Raw genomic sequence first — 16041 nt, 5'->3', positions numbered from 1 at the left:
GCCTGCTCCTACGCGCCGTGCCATTCCTTGCAATCACCATGTTCTCTCTCGCTGCCCGAGCCCGCCCGTTGCGCACCTCGTCCACATCTGTGTCGCCTCGAGAGGCTTCCGACTTTATCAAGGCACTATGCCTCACCAAGCAGTCTGGCCGCCGATTCCCAGCCAGAAATGCTCCCACTGTTACTGGATGCCACTGAAGAATCACACGAGCCCACCCCGTTCCGTCCCCAGCTCTCCCGCAATGCCAGGAAGACTCTACGCCCGAGCCGGCCTGACACGATTCTGTCTTCTATAGATGGTCCAGCCAAAGACCTCTATGTGAACGAATTTTCTAGCAGGATGACTTCGTCACACACTACACGCCACCGCCCGGCCCATCAGAAAGGCCCACAGGCCCTTGCGGCTACCAGCACACCTTTGCAGCTTCCCGAAACCCCCTCACTTCACTCTATTCTTGCACGGCATGTGAAGCATTGCACAGCTTTGCCACCACCTGAGTCAGAGTTTCAATTTAGCCCTGCCGAGCTGCATGTGCTGCGATCCAAAGGATACAGGCCAGAAAGCGTAGAGCAGTGGGCGTCATGCCTCGTAGAGCCAAAGTGCAACATAGCGGCCAGGATCTTCGATCAAGATGCTGAGGTGCCACCTCTCTTTGTTCTTCTGATTTTTCTACGTCGCAGACACATTAGAGTATGCGCTCTAGGTATCATTATGAGACACCTTGACCGACGTGTTCAAACAGACCATCTCGAATGGGCATCGCTCAAGATGATTGTAGTCCGTTTACTCCGCCATGCGCGTGAGCTCTGGCCCGAGTCCATGCCATGGATTACGTCCTTTCTGACCACACAGTCCAGCCGCTTTCTCGATAATGCAAAGCGGTCAAGCCCGCCTTCACACCAGACACTGTCTGACATGACGCGCTTCTTCAATTCTTACCTGTTGCTGTTATGCCTGCCTACAAGCTTCCGGCCTTTGATCTCCGCCACTTACCAGGAGAGGGCACAATTTCAGATACTTCAATACATGGCTGCGGCATCACCGCCTATAGCCGTGACACGCCTCGGTTTCCGCTCAGTAGCTCGCAATCAGCTGGCTCGCGCCAAGACGCCCCGGGAAAGAGAATGGGCCGAGCTCAAAGGTCCTTCATGGCCACCGTGGAAAGAAAATCGTACGGCAATGGATGAAGACAAGGGCTATGAGTTTGGTGCTTCGCGAGCTTCTCAGCTCTTGCATCGCATGTATGAAGCTGGATACAGCCATCGCATGTTTGATAAAATGGCACAAATTTACGCTGGTTGGGATACAGACACCAGCCCGACAATACAAACTCGCACCACGTTACCGCGTCTCTCTTCGCAGTTTAGCGACCGTAGTCTTATCCGCCCGCTGCTCTGGGCTGCACGTATACGGACCACGCGCACGCAAAGAGAGGCATGGGCGTGCTTTCTGTCGCATGAGCTTTCTGGAGAAGCCTCTCATTCGGAGATTTATCTCGCCATGTTCGAAAAGCTGCACTATCACTCTGTCGAGAGAGTACCCATTCAAGAGCTTTCGCCTGGTATAGACCGAGCTCCTGATGAAGATAGCACGCATCTGTTACCTGGAGACATGAAAGAGGTCCTGCCGGATCCGTTGTCTTCTTTGCATTATGTCTATCTGAGTGAGCCTGTCCCTGCACACAGAGAGCTACTTGAACGAATGCGTAAAACCCATGTCAAGCCTTCGAGCCGGCTGCTTGCTTTTCTCCTGGAAACGTACCCAGACTTCCAAACATGTCTGGATCTATTGCACATGAATAGACAAGGGTTTGACGGTGGTATAGGCCGCATACTGTATGGAACCCACGACAACGACGCTTCGGTCCAATCCATTGACGGCTATCTCCTCACGGCCATTGTCCGCTTATTGTGTCGCTACGGGCGATTTGATCGGCCACCCCCGTGGCATGTCGCTGATTTCAGCCCTGAAGAGCATGTGCATCAACTCAAAACCAACCGGCATTATCTTGTGGAATATGCATATACGCTTCTTATACGCTATCGCCCAAAATACCGGCCGGCTTGGGCCGTCTTTATGGAGAAGCTACTGCATCAAAGAAAAATCCCAGAGACTGGTCACGCAGAACGCTACAAATTCATCTGTGACTTGTTCGAGCATATAGAGCAGATTGACCTTGATATCGACGACGAAATGTTCCGCTCTGCATGCAAGGCGACAATCTATGCTGCGCAGAGTGTTGACCAGGGCGCTGCTTCTTTCCAAGACATGCGTTTGTTGTTCGCCACAGGCTCGTCGCGCCTTCGGACACTGTTCAACAATCTAGTTGGGGCCAATGCCGACATGCATTCGCGTCCAGAGCAAGTTGCGGGCACTGTTGTTCCGCCACATGTTCCTGGGCCTGCAGAACTGCATGCCTATGTGCGAGCACTAGGCACCCTGCGCGACTATGAAGGCCTCTACTCGTTCACGACCTGGCTAACCAAGCACCGCTCTGAGGTCAATGTGCGTGCGCAAGCACAGCGTGGCGGCAGTGACATTTTATTCAGAATGCTCGTGGCGTTGAGGTTGACTGTCAGTGGCGGGGGAACAGAAATGGGAAGTCAACATGCATCCAATGCACCAGAAGACATTGCTCTTCTTATCAAGGAGCAGATTGATGGTGTAGAAGAATGGGGCGGATGGCCAACGCAGGAGCACGTTGAGATGTATATTAAACTGCAACTCAAGACGAAGAGTCCGTCTGCAGGAGGACGTTGAATGTGGGAATATAGCCTTTGTCGCATGCATCACTGATTGTGCTCTCAGGCCGCAATATCTAGTACACCTTGTTATAGCAAGTTGGGATACCCCTGCTCCATGGATGCCGTGACCTCTGCAAACGTCTGCAACCACTGCAACTCTGCTTCTCCACGAGGGACGACATGCAACTTGCCCAGTTCCCTCCACCCTATATCCGTCTTGTCGACACGTATGCAAAGGGGAATGGAGGTATCAGGCGCCTGTTCGCCCAAGTGCTGGCGACCCATTTTGCTCGACAGACGCGCAACCGCATTCGTATGAGTCTTTGGCCCACCGGTCGCCCAGCACGGCGGGCTTGCAACGATATAACGACACTGTTTTACCAAAGCCACAGTCGCAGCCTCGCGCTCTGCAGGACCCTCCTCAGCTCCATCTTGGTCCAGGAAGCCAGGCTTCTGCACAACAGTATTGAACAGCTGAATGCCCCAATCGTACGGGATCAGCGCCGGCCACGCAAAACGGTGCTTGAACGCATCTGACCTGCGCCAGCGCGTACATTGAGCCAGCCGCACGAGTCGCCGCGCCTGGCACCGCATCGTGGTCGGGATGTGCGCTGCGTTCAAATCATCTGGGGCGTGCAACCGCGGGTCAAACGGCATCTTGAGCCGCGCCGCATGAGCGTCGTAGAGATGCGCCAGACGATACAATTCCTGCGCAAACGCCTCTGCCCGCTTGACGCGCACCTGCTGGTACAAATCGACAAACCGCACCAGTTCGCGCGAGGTAAACACCGTCTTTGCATTGACTACCTTGGAGGCACGCGGTTTGTATTTCGAGCGCAAGGTAGTACTGGGCTCGTTGCTCCTCGTCGTCGTCGTCATGATGCCTATATCCGGGATCTTGCTGAACACGTCTTTTGCGCCGGCAACGGAGCTAGCCCACGGTTCTACCGTGCGAGCATAGTCGTCGTGCAGTGTACTCCACGTTGCATCTACGACGATGTGATTGAGCGCCGCGAGCCAGTGGCGCGCGAGCGCCTTTCCATTGCGCAGCGTGTGTTCGGGCACCAAGCTCGTGGTCCCGCCGCGTGCCCACTGCGCCTTCTTGTACACCAGGAACGCGAGGTCGCCGTGCTCAAACACCCAGGGGACATGGTCCTTTGTCTTGGGCTGTGCGAAGCAGAATTTCCGGATTGAGTCGCTAACGCTTAACAGTCTTTGCCATTCCCCCATGTCGCCCTGCTGCCGGAAACACGGGCTCCACGGCGCAAGGCTGTTTTGAAGCGACCATGCTAGCCGCGGGCCTGCGTGCGCTGAGAGCCGGATTAGCTGGTGGAATTCAAGGTCTGCGAGGACGGGCTCGTGCAGCTCGCACGGCAGCTTTTCCAGGTTGAGGGATATGCGTCGGAATTTGGAGTTTGCTATTTTGCTGGTCATGGTAGTGGCGTGGTTGGAAGCATTGAGCTATTGTTGTTGGGGGGTGTTGTTTAGAAAACAAAGTGTGTTGGGTGTTTTCTTCAGTACCCAGTCCTGGGTTAACCCAGTTTCTTTGTGATTATCGTTATGTGTGGATAGCTCTTTTTTTTGCCTAGGTTTGTCGATGGGCAATGTAGACGGGCTTGCGGTAAAGACAGACGGTCTGTTTTGTATGTGTATATGTGATGTCTGCCGTTGAGTCATGCAAAAAGGGCGTCCTGGCAATATACGAAGGGCAGATGCGGGCCTGAAAAAGGGCCAGCGCGTAGACTAGAGTAAGTACGTTGTAGCCGCGGCTGGTTGGCCTGGATTTTTTTCTCTCTCCACCCCCGAGAGTCATAATCGTGGGGGACCGCGACCTTTCCTGATGTTTGTCCTAATACAGAAAAACACTCTCTTATACTTTCAAGTAGTAGCATTGAAATTTGTTGGTTTTCCCCTTCTCAAGGGTCTGATGGTTGGTATTCTTATCAAATACACTTGTCCTGAGTCTACATAGTGAAGATTGGTTTCTATTCGAAATCCAGGCTCGAAGCAGATAATAAGTAGCTGCAAGTACAAGTAATCATGGCCTGGCTCTCGCCACTACATGCACGCCACTTTGCAGCCACGAAGACAGCAGCGGAAATCTCGACACGGCTTCGCGCAGATGAAGAGCTTATTGATGCACAGAAGCCTTGCAGTTGGGTGGCATGGCACCTACCAGGCTACGACACGAAGCTCGGAAAAGACATTGCTACATGTCTGGCACCGGGTCCTGAGTTGGAGCATGAGATTAAGAAGCTGATTTACGAGAATGTGTTGGGTAGGATTCGGCGGTATCTGAAGAACGGCGGGCCAAATGTAGCACGGCATGCCGCTGTGCAGGGCATGGAAGACGTGCACAGGGAATTACTGCCTGAAGAGCTTTCGGCGGCGTTGAAGGTGATGGTGTATCTCCAGGAGAAGACTATTATCGAGCAAGATACGCCGGCCGAGTCCATCACAGCGTGGTTACAGGCGCGAGTTCTTCCCCACGCAGAAGACACGACGTGCATTCCCAAGGCTCCGCCCATACCGCGCAAGCGTCTCTGCTACATCTGTCGCCTGGCAATCACACGCGCGTTTCCGTCTCATCCATCGTTGTGTGTCCCTTGTGGCGCCTTCAACCACGCATCATCGCAGCTGTCCATGCCCCCCAGATTGACCCTGCCACGCACTTTTACCGCACTCGTCACTGGAGCACGCGTCAATCTCGGATACCACACTGCGTTGCGACTGCTGCGCTGCGGGGCCCAAGTGATTGCTACAACGCGGTATCCACACGATGCCATAGTCCGGTATATCCAGGAACCCGACTCTCATTTGTGGGAAGGACAGACTCAAGGTGGTGGGCGCAGATTTCAGGTCTGCAAGAGATGCGCATGCACTCGTACACGTGACCAAGGTTAGTTTTGATTTTGCAGATGCATTGTGAGATGTACGCTGATGTTTGTCTTCCCTGTTGTAGCAGTGTCTGAGGCAGTGGGCGGACGGGGGAGATGCCAGGTTGTATGCGTTGATCAATAACGCAGCACAGACGCTTACCGATAGCGTGAAGAAGGAAGAGCATGCCACACAGCGTGAGGAAGAGTTGAGAGGACGTGTGAAGCACCATACCTTTTTGATCGAGAGAAGCTACAAAGCCAGAGTACGCGGAGGAGCACTGCCACTGGCGTTGGAGAGTGGGGAGTCGACATGCATCGAGAGGCTGGAAGGCCATGGCGACGCCATGTGGTCCTTGGACGCGTCCAAAGCGTCTACAACAGAGATGGAGCCCTATTCAAAATCATCATGGGTCCAGGGGATGTCCGAGATACCGTATGAAGACGTAGGTTCTGCGCTTTCGGTCAATACCTTTGTCCCCTTTATTCTCTGCCGCGAACTCGTCCCGCTTATGGGCACCACTGAACCGTTACCGCCTGGCACCGCTTCCAAGCCGCAGGGATACATTATCAATGTGTCGTCCCGCGAAGGCATCTTTGAGGATCACATCACCTCCTCTGCCAAGCGAGGCAAACACGTGCATACCAACATGTCCAAAGCCGCGCTGAACATGCTGACGGAGACGGAAGCGGATCCGGCATGGCGAACCAGGAAAGTGGCGATGAATACAGTCGATCCGGGGTACATGAGCGCAGCGCCAGAGTACGAAGATGCCTTTGATTGGACAAGGCCGATCGGGTGGGAGGACGGCGCTGGTCGAGTATTATGGCCGATTGCTGTGGGCGAGGTAGAGGGGCAAGTAGTCAGAGGCCGATTCTTGAAGCATTATGGCGCTGTGGAGGTGGACCCGGGCATGGGCAGAGGGTGATTTTGCTATGGTGAGCGGCCGTTGCTGCCCAGTAACACAACGACCAGTGTTGGGTCTATGCATGGGAATAACGGAGCCGTCTCCGTGTGTCTTTATATCGGCTCTTCTGTTTCTTGATGCATGCTGGCGTAGTAGCAGTGGTGGGCACGGTGGTCTGAAAAGGTGGATTTCATGTACACTTTGGCCATGGCACGGAAGTGGACATGAGTAATGGCGTTGATTATGCTGGGCAGCGGTTTTCATGTCGTAAGCCGTATGTAAATCCATCGTCCCATGCAGTAGGCTACCCAAGGTATTCAGGTTGCATGCGGCGTCCATACACGGCCCGGCATGCATATTGTCCACGGTGCATGGATAGCATACTTATGCGCGGTGATATTGGTCTCGACTGCGGCTTAATGTGCTGAAGACATGTGTATGTAGCAGCTGGTCCTGAGATCAAAAGGCATGGCGACCGGAAGCAGGGGACCCGGCTGGTGGCACGATGAGGCGGGCGGAATGGTCTTGCAGTGCCTCTGTTTTGGCGGGAGGGCGTCGGGGCAGACGAGGGCGAAGGAAGGGTGGAAAGGAGGCGTTAGTTGTGCATGGTATGTGCTCGGGGGCGTGGTATGGGATGCGGCGTAGGATACCAAGGTTTCATGGCCTCGAGGCAAGAGTCAATGCCGGTCATGCGTATAGGGACGCGGGTCACGAGGTGGACTAGCGGGAGTCTTTGACGCTGATTGAGCGGAGTAATTTAAAGCAGTGAAGACGCGTGATCGGGCTGGCGAGAGGAGGGGAGGCGAGGGGAGGCGGCTGCTGCTGCTGCGTCGGGCTTTAAACGCTGCTGCCGATGCCAGCCCGCCCCGCGACACGGCCAGCAGCCAAGCGAGGGTCTCACTTACTCACCTACTCACTCCCTCTCCCTCTCCCTCTCCCCCTCTGATTCCAGACTTCAGCAGGCCTCCCCGTCAGTCCTTTCTGGCGCTGGTCCTCGGCCCAGTCGCATCCCACCACAACGCGTCCGTCCGCCTGCTGATTTACACTGCACGACTTCACAAAAAGCGTCGACTCCCCCCAGGCTCCCGTCTCGCGGGGTAATCAATACAAAGATCAAGTATACCGCTACCTGCCATAGCTCCCGACCAACACTCCCGCCCAGCACACAGCTAGCAAGCACGACGACGCCAAACGCCATGGCGGCCTTTTTCGAGCAGCTATGGGAGTCCATCTTCACGCCAGGCCCGACGCCCACGCTGCTGGTTGCCACCAACGCCTCGTTCGCCGCGCTGCAGGTGCTCCTCCTGGTCATGCTGCTCGCTACGTACAGCATACACTTTGTCATCCTGTCGGTCCTCTGCGGAGGCCTCTGGTGGTCGATCAACTGGTTTGCGACTGAGATTCGGGCCGCGCAGGCAAAGGAGGAGGAGGCCAAGCGCATCCGCGAGGCCAGACGAGGTGCAAAGGACAGGGCCGACGACGGCGACGGCGAGGCCATGGACTCGGGCGACGACACCGAAGTCGACACTGAGGTGGAGCAGAAGCAGGCGCCTAGGTCCATGCCGCCCCAGCCTCGAGCGGCGCGCCCCGAGACGCAGAGCACTGTCTTTGTCGAGAAGCCCGAAGGACGTGGCGTCCGCAGCACGCCACAGCCTTCTTCTGCGACTGCTGGCAGTCAAGGCGCTGCCACGACTACGACTGCCACTACGACTGCTACTACCACTGCTACTGCTGCTCCTGCTGCGAGCACCACGGGCACGGCTACAGGGCTTGCCGCCCCCGCCGACGAGACGGTCAAGAGACGGAAGGCCATGGCAGAGTCGGTGGGCGACATATCGACGGACAGCGAGTGGGACAAGCTGTCGGAGGATTCGGGCGACAGATGAAGAGGGCCATGTTTACTGTTTGTTGGTTGAGTGGCAGCTGTTGGGCATGTTTCGATATGCTTCTGGATGCTAGACGCGATTAGACTGTGCATCTGTACCCCGATGTCATAACACGTGAACACGCGCAGCCCGCTGTCTGTGCCCTGCATGGCGCGGCGGTGCAGCCGTCGTCTGGCTTGCGAGACCTTTTTACCTTTGCTTGTGTATGTAGGTATGTATGTATGCATCTATGTATGTATTTACGGTGCACTGCACACGCCCTGATGCCCATGGAGCTCCCGTTGGTGTTTGTTTCGCTGCCCAACACTGCCCGTGGCCGTCCCTGCTCGCCATGGACGGCGCCGCTCTGTGCCCCGCCAACATCTGGACCATCACCACCCAACTGCAACGCCTTGCCCGCCCTGCCCGCCAGTGCCCACACCCACTCCCACCACCGCCCAAAGACATTGCTGACGCAAATCTCCACATGTCACGCATGACGACGCCCGGCCTCATCCCGCACCGGTAGCGGCCCATTCCATGTGTGCCTTGTTGCTGCTGCTGCCTTGGTCTTCCCCCCATCAGCGCAATCATTGCAATCATCGCATCAACACGCCAACACGCCAACACGCCCGCCATGGCAACCATCAACACGCCCGTGAGCGTCGCCGAGGTGACGCAGCAGGCGGGAAACTACACATATGACGCCCACATCCCGCTCGCCAACTGGCTGCGAACGGCCAACACCATGCAGAAAGAGGCCCAAGTCTACGAAGCCGAGGGCAACGACGCGCAAACCTATCTCCTGCTATATCGCCATGCCGACCTCGTCCTCCAGAAGCTGCAGGGCCATCCAGACCGCTCTAAGCCCGAGAACCGCAAAGCGCTGAATGCTGCCACTGCCGCCGTCAGTCGTGACCTCAAGAAGCTCGAGGAGATAGCCCCCCGCATCAAAAAGAGACACGAAGAGCACGAGGCACGCCGCAAGAGACAGCAAGAGGCGCTCAAGTCGCTCGAAGGGAAGAGCATCAGGCTCGTTCCTCAGGAGCTCGACGGACAGGCCATCAACCCAAGATCATACGATTCAAGACGCACCATCGATGCGCGCGCCCAAGAGAACCACTCGCTGGCTGCAAGGCTGGCACAACGAGAAGTACGCAGGAGAGACACCCTCAAGAGAGGCGTGCGGCAGCACGGTGTGTCTGCAGAAGAAGAACAGGTGCGGCGTAGTGGCGGCGCCTGGGATACTTGGCAGGACGAACTGGTGCAGCAAGGCGGCCATGGAGACGACCTCTCGAGCCAGCTACAAGAGGTGGTAAGACTCCAGCAGGGTGACCATAGAACATCCTACTCTTCAGTAAGTCAGGGTCCAGTCATGTCCACCGGCCTTGGGTACTCACCAGCGCAGCGTCCAACGTCTCAACCAGCATCCCCATACCACTACCCAGCTGTTCCCCACAAGACAGCACAAGACACATTACCTGACTCCCGTTCAGCACCAGCCCGGCCCCCAAAGGAACAAATATACAGGCCCTCTGGCCCACCATCCGCTCCTCCACCCCTACCACCCAAGCCATCATCCTCTCCATACGACCCGCGATACGAATCACGTCCGCCACCCGTTCCAGGCAAAGTTTCAGACGGTGCTCCGCCATTGCCAAGCAAGGTACACGACGCACGCCCGCCCACGCCGTCTGGTGAACTCGACGAGTTTACCTTTAAACCCTCGGCCTTTCTTGAAAATGGAGATCCGCTTCGTCCAGTCTTCCTGCCGTCCCAACTCCGCCACCAGTTTCTTTCTCTTGCATCTTCAAACACTCGTCTGAACCTCGAAACGTGCGGCATGCTGTGTGGAATCTTGAAATCCAATGCCCTCTTCATTACCCGCTTGATCATTCCCGAACAGACGAGTACCAGCGACACGTGCGAGACTCTGAATGAGGAGGAGCTATTTGATTACTGTGACAAGGAAGAGTTGATGGTCCTGGGCTGGATCCATACACATCCAACGCAGACATGTTTTATGAGTAGTAGAGATTTACACACTCATGCTGGCTACCAGGTCATGATGCCAGAAAGCATTGCGATTGTGTGCGCCCCGACAAAGCAGCCTAGGTACGATAGCTTGACCTCGATTTCCCCTCCTATACTGACCATGACCATAGCTGGGGCTGTTTCCGCCTTACCGATCCACCCGGTAAACAGGCAATTCTGAATTGCACCCGTCCTGGCATCTTCCACCCTCACGACGTTGACAACATCTACACCGAAGCACTCAAACCAGGACATGTCGTGGAGCTGACAGATGCGCCTTTGGAACTTGTCGATATGAGGCCTAAAAAGAAATTTTGCTAAAAGGGCCTATCAAAGCGGCTACGACGACATGTACAAAGGCTTATGAATTCTTGGACCCCCCCCCTTTCTTCACTATATTTGCATAGCGAGGTGTCTTGGAGCAAAATGACTAGCGGGGTCGCATTGGGTAGATATCGTGCTTATGCTGTATGTAACGTTTAGATGAATAGTATAGAAACATGGTATTAGGATTACGAAATTTCTGATCAACAAGGAAAAGCTTGGCGTTGAGTTGAGTTGAATTGTGCTAAAGAAGGTTATCACGTGATGAATGTTCTTTTTTCTTCTTCTTCTTCTTTCTTGGTTCACAACCAAGTACTTGGCTCTACACTACTTACATTAGAATGATGACTCAGTATCGTAGTACGTGCATAGTGTTTTCTAGCTGCAGAGACTGGATATTGAAGGGGCTTTTTTCTTTTTTCTTTTTTGGTTTTTGCTCTGCTTTGAACCGCAAAAATACTAACTCAGTAGTGGATTAAGCTTGTCTATTCTGTCTACGTGGAAAATGAAGATGATTTTTTTAACCAAGCATATATAGTATAGAACAGATTGCTTAGTTCCCCTCGTACCTTTACTTACAGCATGGGATATGTTCTGTCTGTGTTTCTTATGAAGTACAGTACTTGTCTAGTATCACGCATTTGCATTCACCATCGTCTTTTTTCTTTAGCTGCAATGCGTTGTTGACTAAGACTAGTTAGTCTCATCTGAAATTCACATTGGTTCATGTGACGTCACATTGCATTTGTATCTAGTCTTGCCCTTTCTCCAGCTCTTTATCCCAGCTCAGCTTAGCCCAGCTCAGCTCAGTCTAGTCCCACCCCCCTCAAGGTACCGAGAGAGAGAGAGAGAGAGGGAAGGGGAATGGACCAGCCATGTGTCAAATATAACTTCAACTATATTTTATTTTTCGTTTTTTTTTGGTGCTGCGGGGAGGGAGGGGAAAAGATACTAGCAATCAGTAGAGTTTTTGCACTGTGGGAATTCGCTCGTGCCTCCTCTCACCTCCCCTTGTATATAGTACTTGCGGTTTATTTGCGCGTATCTACATATCAGAAACACACTTACATAGATGGGAAACGACATAGTGTACGAGTGTATGTGGATTATACACGAGCTGCGCGCAAGACTCACGGACTATGCATTTATGTCGTTGTTGCTGATTTTATTTCAACAGCTTTATAGTAACGACTTCATTGTAAAAGATACATCCTCAAGGCAACACGAACAAACTGTTTCAACACCTTGCACGGTAGTGAAGCCCAAGTTGAGACTGGGAAAAAAGAAGGAAAGAAAGAAAAGGCCGCACGCCTGGCACTCATCGGGCCATTTTCTTTTCCCCCAATTCTTACACGCACACACACACTCACGCGTATGCGCGCGTGCAGAAGTAACCAGACGATCCGCTAGGTACTCATCCATGCCTGTCCACTGTCCACCCATCCCTCTCACACATTCTTCCCCTTGTTCCCTTTCGCCGCTCCGCTTGTCCAGGAAAGACGACCCCTTCCTTCCACAGTGTAGTAGCAATAGTCTGTAATTAAAAATAAAATACGCAGAATAATATTCCTGACAGTCCAGCTAGCCCAGCCAGCCAGCTAGCCACATCACACCACAAAGTTCCCTCTGCAAGGGATGTGATCATCAACATTACTACTCGCCCACCCCACATCCACACACCCACATCCATACACACGGAACGGAATAGAGAGAGAAAAGGCGCCTATTTTCCTTGCTGTCAGCAGCCCATCCAATCACCCCAGCTCCCACCCAGCTACCCAGTCAGCCCCGGCAGCCAGGCCAGCCAGCCCCCCAGCCGCAGCAGTCCCCTGTCCGCCACATACACTCCCCGCCCCCCCCTGCCCCAGCCATACAATCACGAAGCGAGATCGGACGTGGAGAAAGGTGGATGGGTGTGGAGAAAAAAAGGCCCCATGCGTACATGCGGGATAAGCGGGGGGGTGGGAGGCACATGCCTACATAACGGACATGGCGGATATTGCGGGGGGGGGGGGGGGGGGCGGACGGACGGACGGACAGAATATGCGGACAAGTCCAGCGGACCATGGACTCGGGAATCCGAGGGCTGCGTTAATCCGATAGGGTGTGTGGGGGTTTCGTGTATACATAGTAGTAATAGAGAGAGAGAGAGAGAGGGAGAATGAGAGAAAGGCTGGTGGATTGGTTGCCTGACTTGCTGGTTGGTATGGATGGAGTGTGTGAATGAATGGATGGGGGGATGGATGGATGGATGGACTGACGGACGTGAGAAACTGTGTATGGTATTGTTTGAAGCTATAATGGAGAAACGCGATTTTATGTAGCTACTGAGTAGTAATAGCCCATAGTTTTACTAGGAGCAACAGCCAGTAGTGGTGGTAATAACGTTTCGGTCATTCTCTCTTCCACTACTAGTTCGTGTACATGACTAACTACTACATGACTACATCAACTCAGCACGCATAACTACACAGAAAATGCGTAATACAGTAACCCGGTAAGTACGTACATAGGTAAATGGTCTGTTACCATTACCCCCCTTACATAGTCAAGACAACACAAGCACCAAATGCCGTGCGTGTAATCTATCCGAGAGAGATACGTACATGTAGGGGCGAGGCAAGTGATCGACAACGCGTGCATATAAGTACTTACTTTATCGTAATAAAAGACCACGTGTGTGCATGCTAGAATGGGGAATAGGCGATCAGCAGAAACTTCTGTTTTGAGTTACAAACGTGCATACAATCACATTGGGGGGATATGTTAGATATGCCCGATTTAAACATTGGTAAACGTCTGGGGGCAAGGGGGATTAAGCTTTTTTTTCTTTTTCTCTCCCTCCCTCCCTCGCTACCTTTTCTCGCTATCTTACAGTACACACACACAACAGACTTTTAAGTTTTGGCTTTCTTACGTACGTATACGCGTATAGTCAGAATAAAAGAAAAAAAGGGGGGGGGATAGGCGATCAGCGATCAGCGGGGGTTTTTGTTTCGACTTGGGGGGATGCATGAGGGGGGGGGGATTTAGAATTTCTGATTTTGACTTGTGTTTTCGGAGGAACGGAGGAAGGCTTTTTTTCTTTTCTTTTTTTCTCTTCGTATCTCGCTCTTTCTGTGTCTCGCTTCCTAATACATATGTGTGTGTGTGTGTGTGTGTGTGTGTGTGCAAGTGATAATAAGGAGACTAGTAACCTAAATAAGTAAGTAAGTAGTGCACCTATGTAGCTACGTACATAGTACCACGAGTGCCGCCGCTGCAGCGACCCCAGAAAACCAGGCTACTTACTGCTCATTCTCAAACCCCGCCTTGTTCCTTTTTTTATCGCATTCAAACATGGTTTACCCCAATTCTACTACACTACCCACTGCGCCTCGTACATACAAGTAAACGCTTTACCGCCAGGTATTAGGTGTTGACTATACATTCTACATAGTAGCTTACATGGTAAGTCTGCAAGCGAATGTGTGCAAGCAATCATTTACTTTTCCACCGTCATGTTTCCCCCCCACCCCCCCCCCTAATCTGCATTGAGAAATTTGATCAAGAAACAGAGGGGAGGGGAGGGGGTTTGGACACGTGCAAGCAAAGCCGAATACGAGCAGGAAGAAAAAGGCAAAGGTAGAAAAAAAAACGAGTCTGTCGTCCTTTCTACACCTAGTGTAGCTAGTAGTTAGTCTAACAAAGAAAAGAGTCCATGGGGGTGGGGGGAATGTATCCATAAGTAGAGATTATTCATTTTCCCGGGTTTTTTTTTATTATTTATCCCTCTTTCCACCCATTCCCCCACTCCCCCCCTTCCCAGCCCTAACCCATCTTTATTTTTTTCCTTTTCCAGCTTCTGTGTGGCGCCTCTTCCCATTTTCACATTTGCACCTGTATCCATATATACTTGGGTCTAACGTAATAGCAATAGCAATAACAGTTCATGCGCCCACCCCCCCTTCCCCAGCTTAGTAGCGAATCCCTCGGCTTGATTTCTCTCGGCTTGATCCTCAAGCAAGCATTCCTCAAGCTAAGCTAAACTAAACTAATCTAAGCCATATACCCAAGATTCTTCTTTTCTTTCTTTCTTTCTTTTGCAACGAAGGTCACTTTTTTTTTTTTTGGCCGCGAACTGCTGCAAGATATGCTCAGCCAGCTCAGCACCATACATACATAACAGCATACCCGTTCACTGGGTCAAGGCGACCATGAAAAAAAAACAAAAAAAAACTTGCTATCGGCCCTTTCCATTGTTCCTTGGAAGCAGCAGCAGCAGAAGAAGAAGAAAAAACGTGTCAACCAAGCTTGATTCACCCCAGGTGGGGGGGTTCCATTGGCCCGTATTTGTCTTGATTGACGTCTGCACACTTATGTATGTATGTAGTCATTAACAATCACAAACATACATGTCTTTCCACTTTTTTTTCCGTTTCTTACCTTACTTACTCAAACTGCGAATATTTCTCCCCTTTTGCAATAATCTCAAATCGTGATGGTACCCGTGCTTTCCCACCCCCTCCCCCACCACCAGCGGGAACAGGGAGTGCAAGGCCAGGGGAAAAGCGGCAACTAGTCTCGGGATGGCGGCGGGAGGATGGGAACGGGCAGCTCGACAAACCTTCTCTGCCCAGTTTGCTCGTCCGCAGATCCAAGTTTTCGTTTTTGGTGGGGTTTTCTTTTTCCTTTTTTTCCCCGCCATCGCTATCGCTATCGCCATGGATGGATGGCCTGGGAATCAGGAAACAGGAAACGTTGAGGGAAAAGCAGAATGAATGAATAAATGAACGGAGAAAGAGCAACGCGGGCTACACTGGACTGGACTGGATTGGACTAACGAATTAACTAACTAACTAGGAGTACTATAAGTATCTAGTTACATTCCCTGTTTATTTTTTTTTGCTTTTAACCTGGTTCTGTGCATTTTGCATACCTACCTAGGAAACATGAATGTCACTGCTACTTGGGGGCGCTAGTACACAAACTACATGTCAACGTTTTTTTGTTTTTTTGTCTAGATTTTTCTGCTGGACTATCATCACGTCATACTTACCTAGGTTTATTTATTCCAAACACACACCATTTACAAAAAAAAAGAACTGGGATGCGAAACAGATCCCAATTCTTTGGTACCGAGAAGTGATGCGCAGCGGGGGAGGGGACGTTGTAGGGCTACACCTCTCTCAGCGACCTAGTCAGTGTTTCTGTCTCTCCGCACCAAGACGTGGCTGTTGAGAAGTTTGGTCCTTGTTTGCGCGTGTGCTTGTACCGCTTGGCGAGGTTGTACCGATGAAGCTAATAGAGA

The 16041-nt window shown here is 52.5% G+C and overlaps 5 protein-coding genes across 5 annotated transcripts; 4 read left to right on the top strand and 1 right to left on the bottom strand.

Moving 5' to 3' along the window:
- Positions 1-168: 168 nt before the first annotated feature.
- SETTUDRAFT_37363 (uncharacterized protein) lies at positions 169-2760 on the top strand (the record flags this gene model as incomplete). Its single annotated transcript, XM_008024274.1, has 1 exon — positions 169-2760. The coding sequence occupies one exon, from the start codon at positions 169-171 to the stop codon at positions 2758-2760; it is 2592 nt and encodes an 863-aa protein (XP_008022465.1).
- Positions 2761-2831: 71 nt separating this feature from the next.
- On the bottom strand, positions 2832-4178 carry SETTUDRAFT_37362 (uncharacterized protein; the record flags this gene model as incomplete). Its single annotated transcript, XM_008024273.1, has 1 exon — positions 2832-4178. One exon carries the CDS (start codon positions 4176-4178, stop codon positions 2832-2834), a length of 1347 nt encoding a protein of 448 aa, XP_008022464.1.
- A 909-nt stretch (positions 4179-5087) lies between these two features.
- SETTUDRAFT_175688 (uncharacterized protein) lies at positions 5088-6549 on the top strand (the record flags this gene model as incomplete). Its single annotated transcript, XM_008024466.1, has 2 exons — positions 5088-5603; positions 5707-6549. The coding sequence occupies 2 exons, from the start codon at positions 5088-5090 to the stop codon at positions 6547-6549; spliced, it is 1359 nt and encodes a 452-aa protein (XP_008022657.1).
- A 1175-nt stretch (positions 6550-7724) lies between these two features.
- Positions 7725-8414, top strand: SETTUDRAFT_37360 (uncharacterized protein; the record flags this gene model as incomplete). The annotated part of the gene is made up of 2 exons (XM_008024272.1): positions 7725-8202; positions 8296-8414. The coding sequence occupies 2 exons, from the start codon at positions 7725-7727 to the stop codon at positions 8412-8414; spliced, it is 597 nt and encodes a 198-aa protein (XP_008022463.1).
- Positions 8415-9030: 616 nt separating this feature from the next.
- Positions 9031-10807, top strand: SETTUDRAFT_45836 (uncharacterized protein; the record flags this gene model as incomplete). The annotated part of the gene is made up of 3 exons (XM_008024306.1): positions 9031-9750; positions 9802-10508; positions 10559-10807. The coding sequence occupies 3 exons, from the start codon at positions 9031-9033 to the stop codon at positions 10746-10748; spliced, it is 1617 nt and encodes a 538-aa protein (XP_008022497.1). The 3' UTR covers positions 10749-10807.
- Between the last annotated feature and the right edge of the window lie 5234 nt (positions 10808-16041).

This window comes from Exserohilum turcica, assembly GCF_000359705.1.
Source record: "Exserohilum turcica Et28A unplaced genomic scaffold SETTUscaffold_12, whole genome shotgun sequence".
Lineage (NCBI taxonomy): Eukaryota > Fungi > Ascomycota > Dothideomycetes > Pleosporales > Pleosporaceae > Exserohilum > Exserohilum turcicum.
The sequence above is the reverse complement of the archived record's forward strand: the minus strand, read 5'-3'. Positions and strand labels throughout refer to the sequence as shown.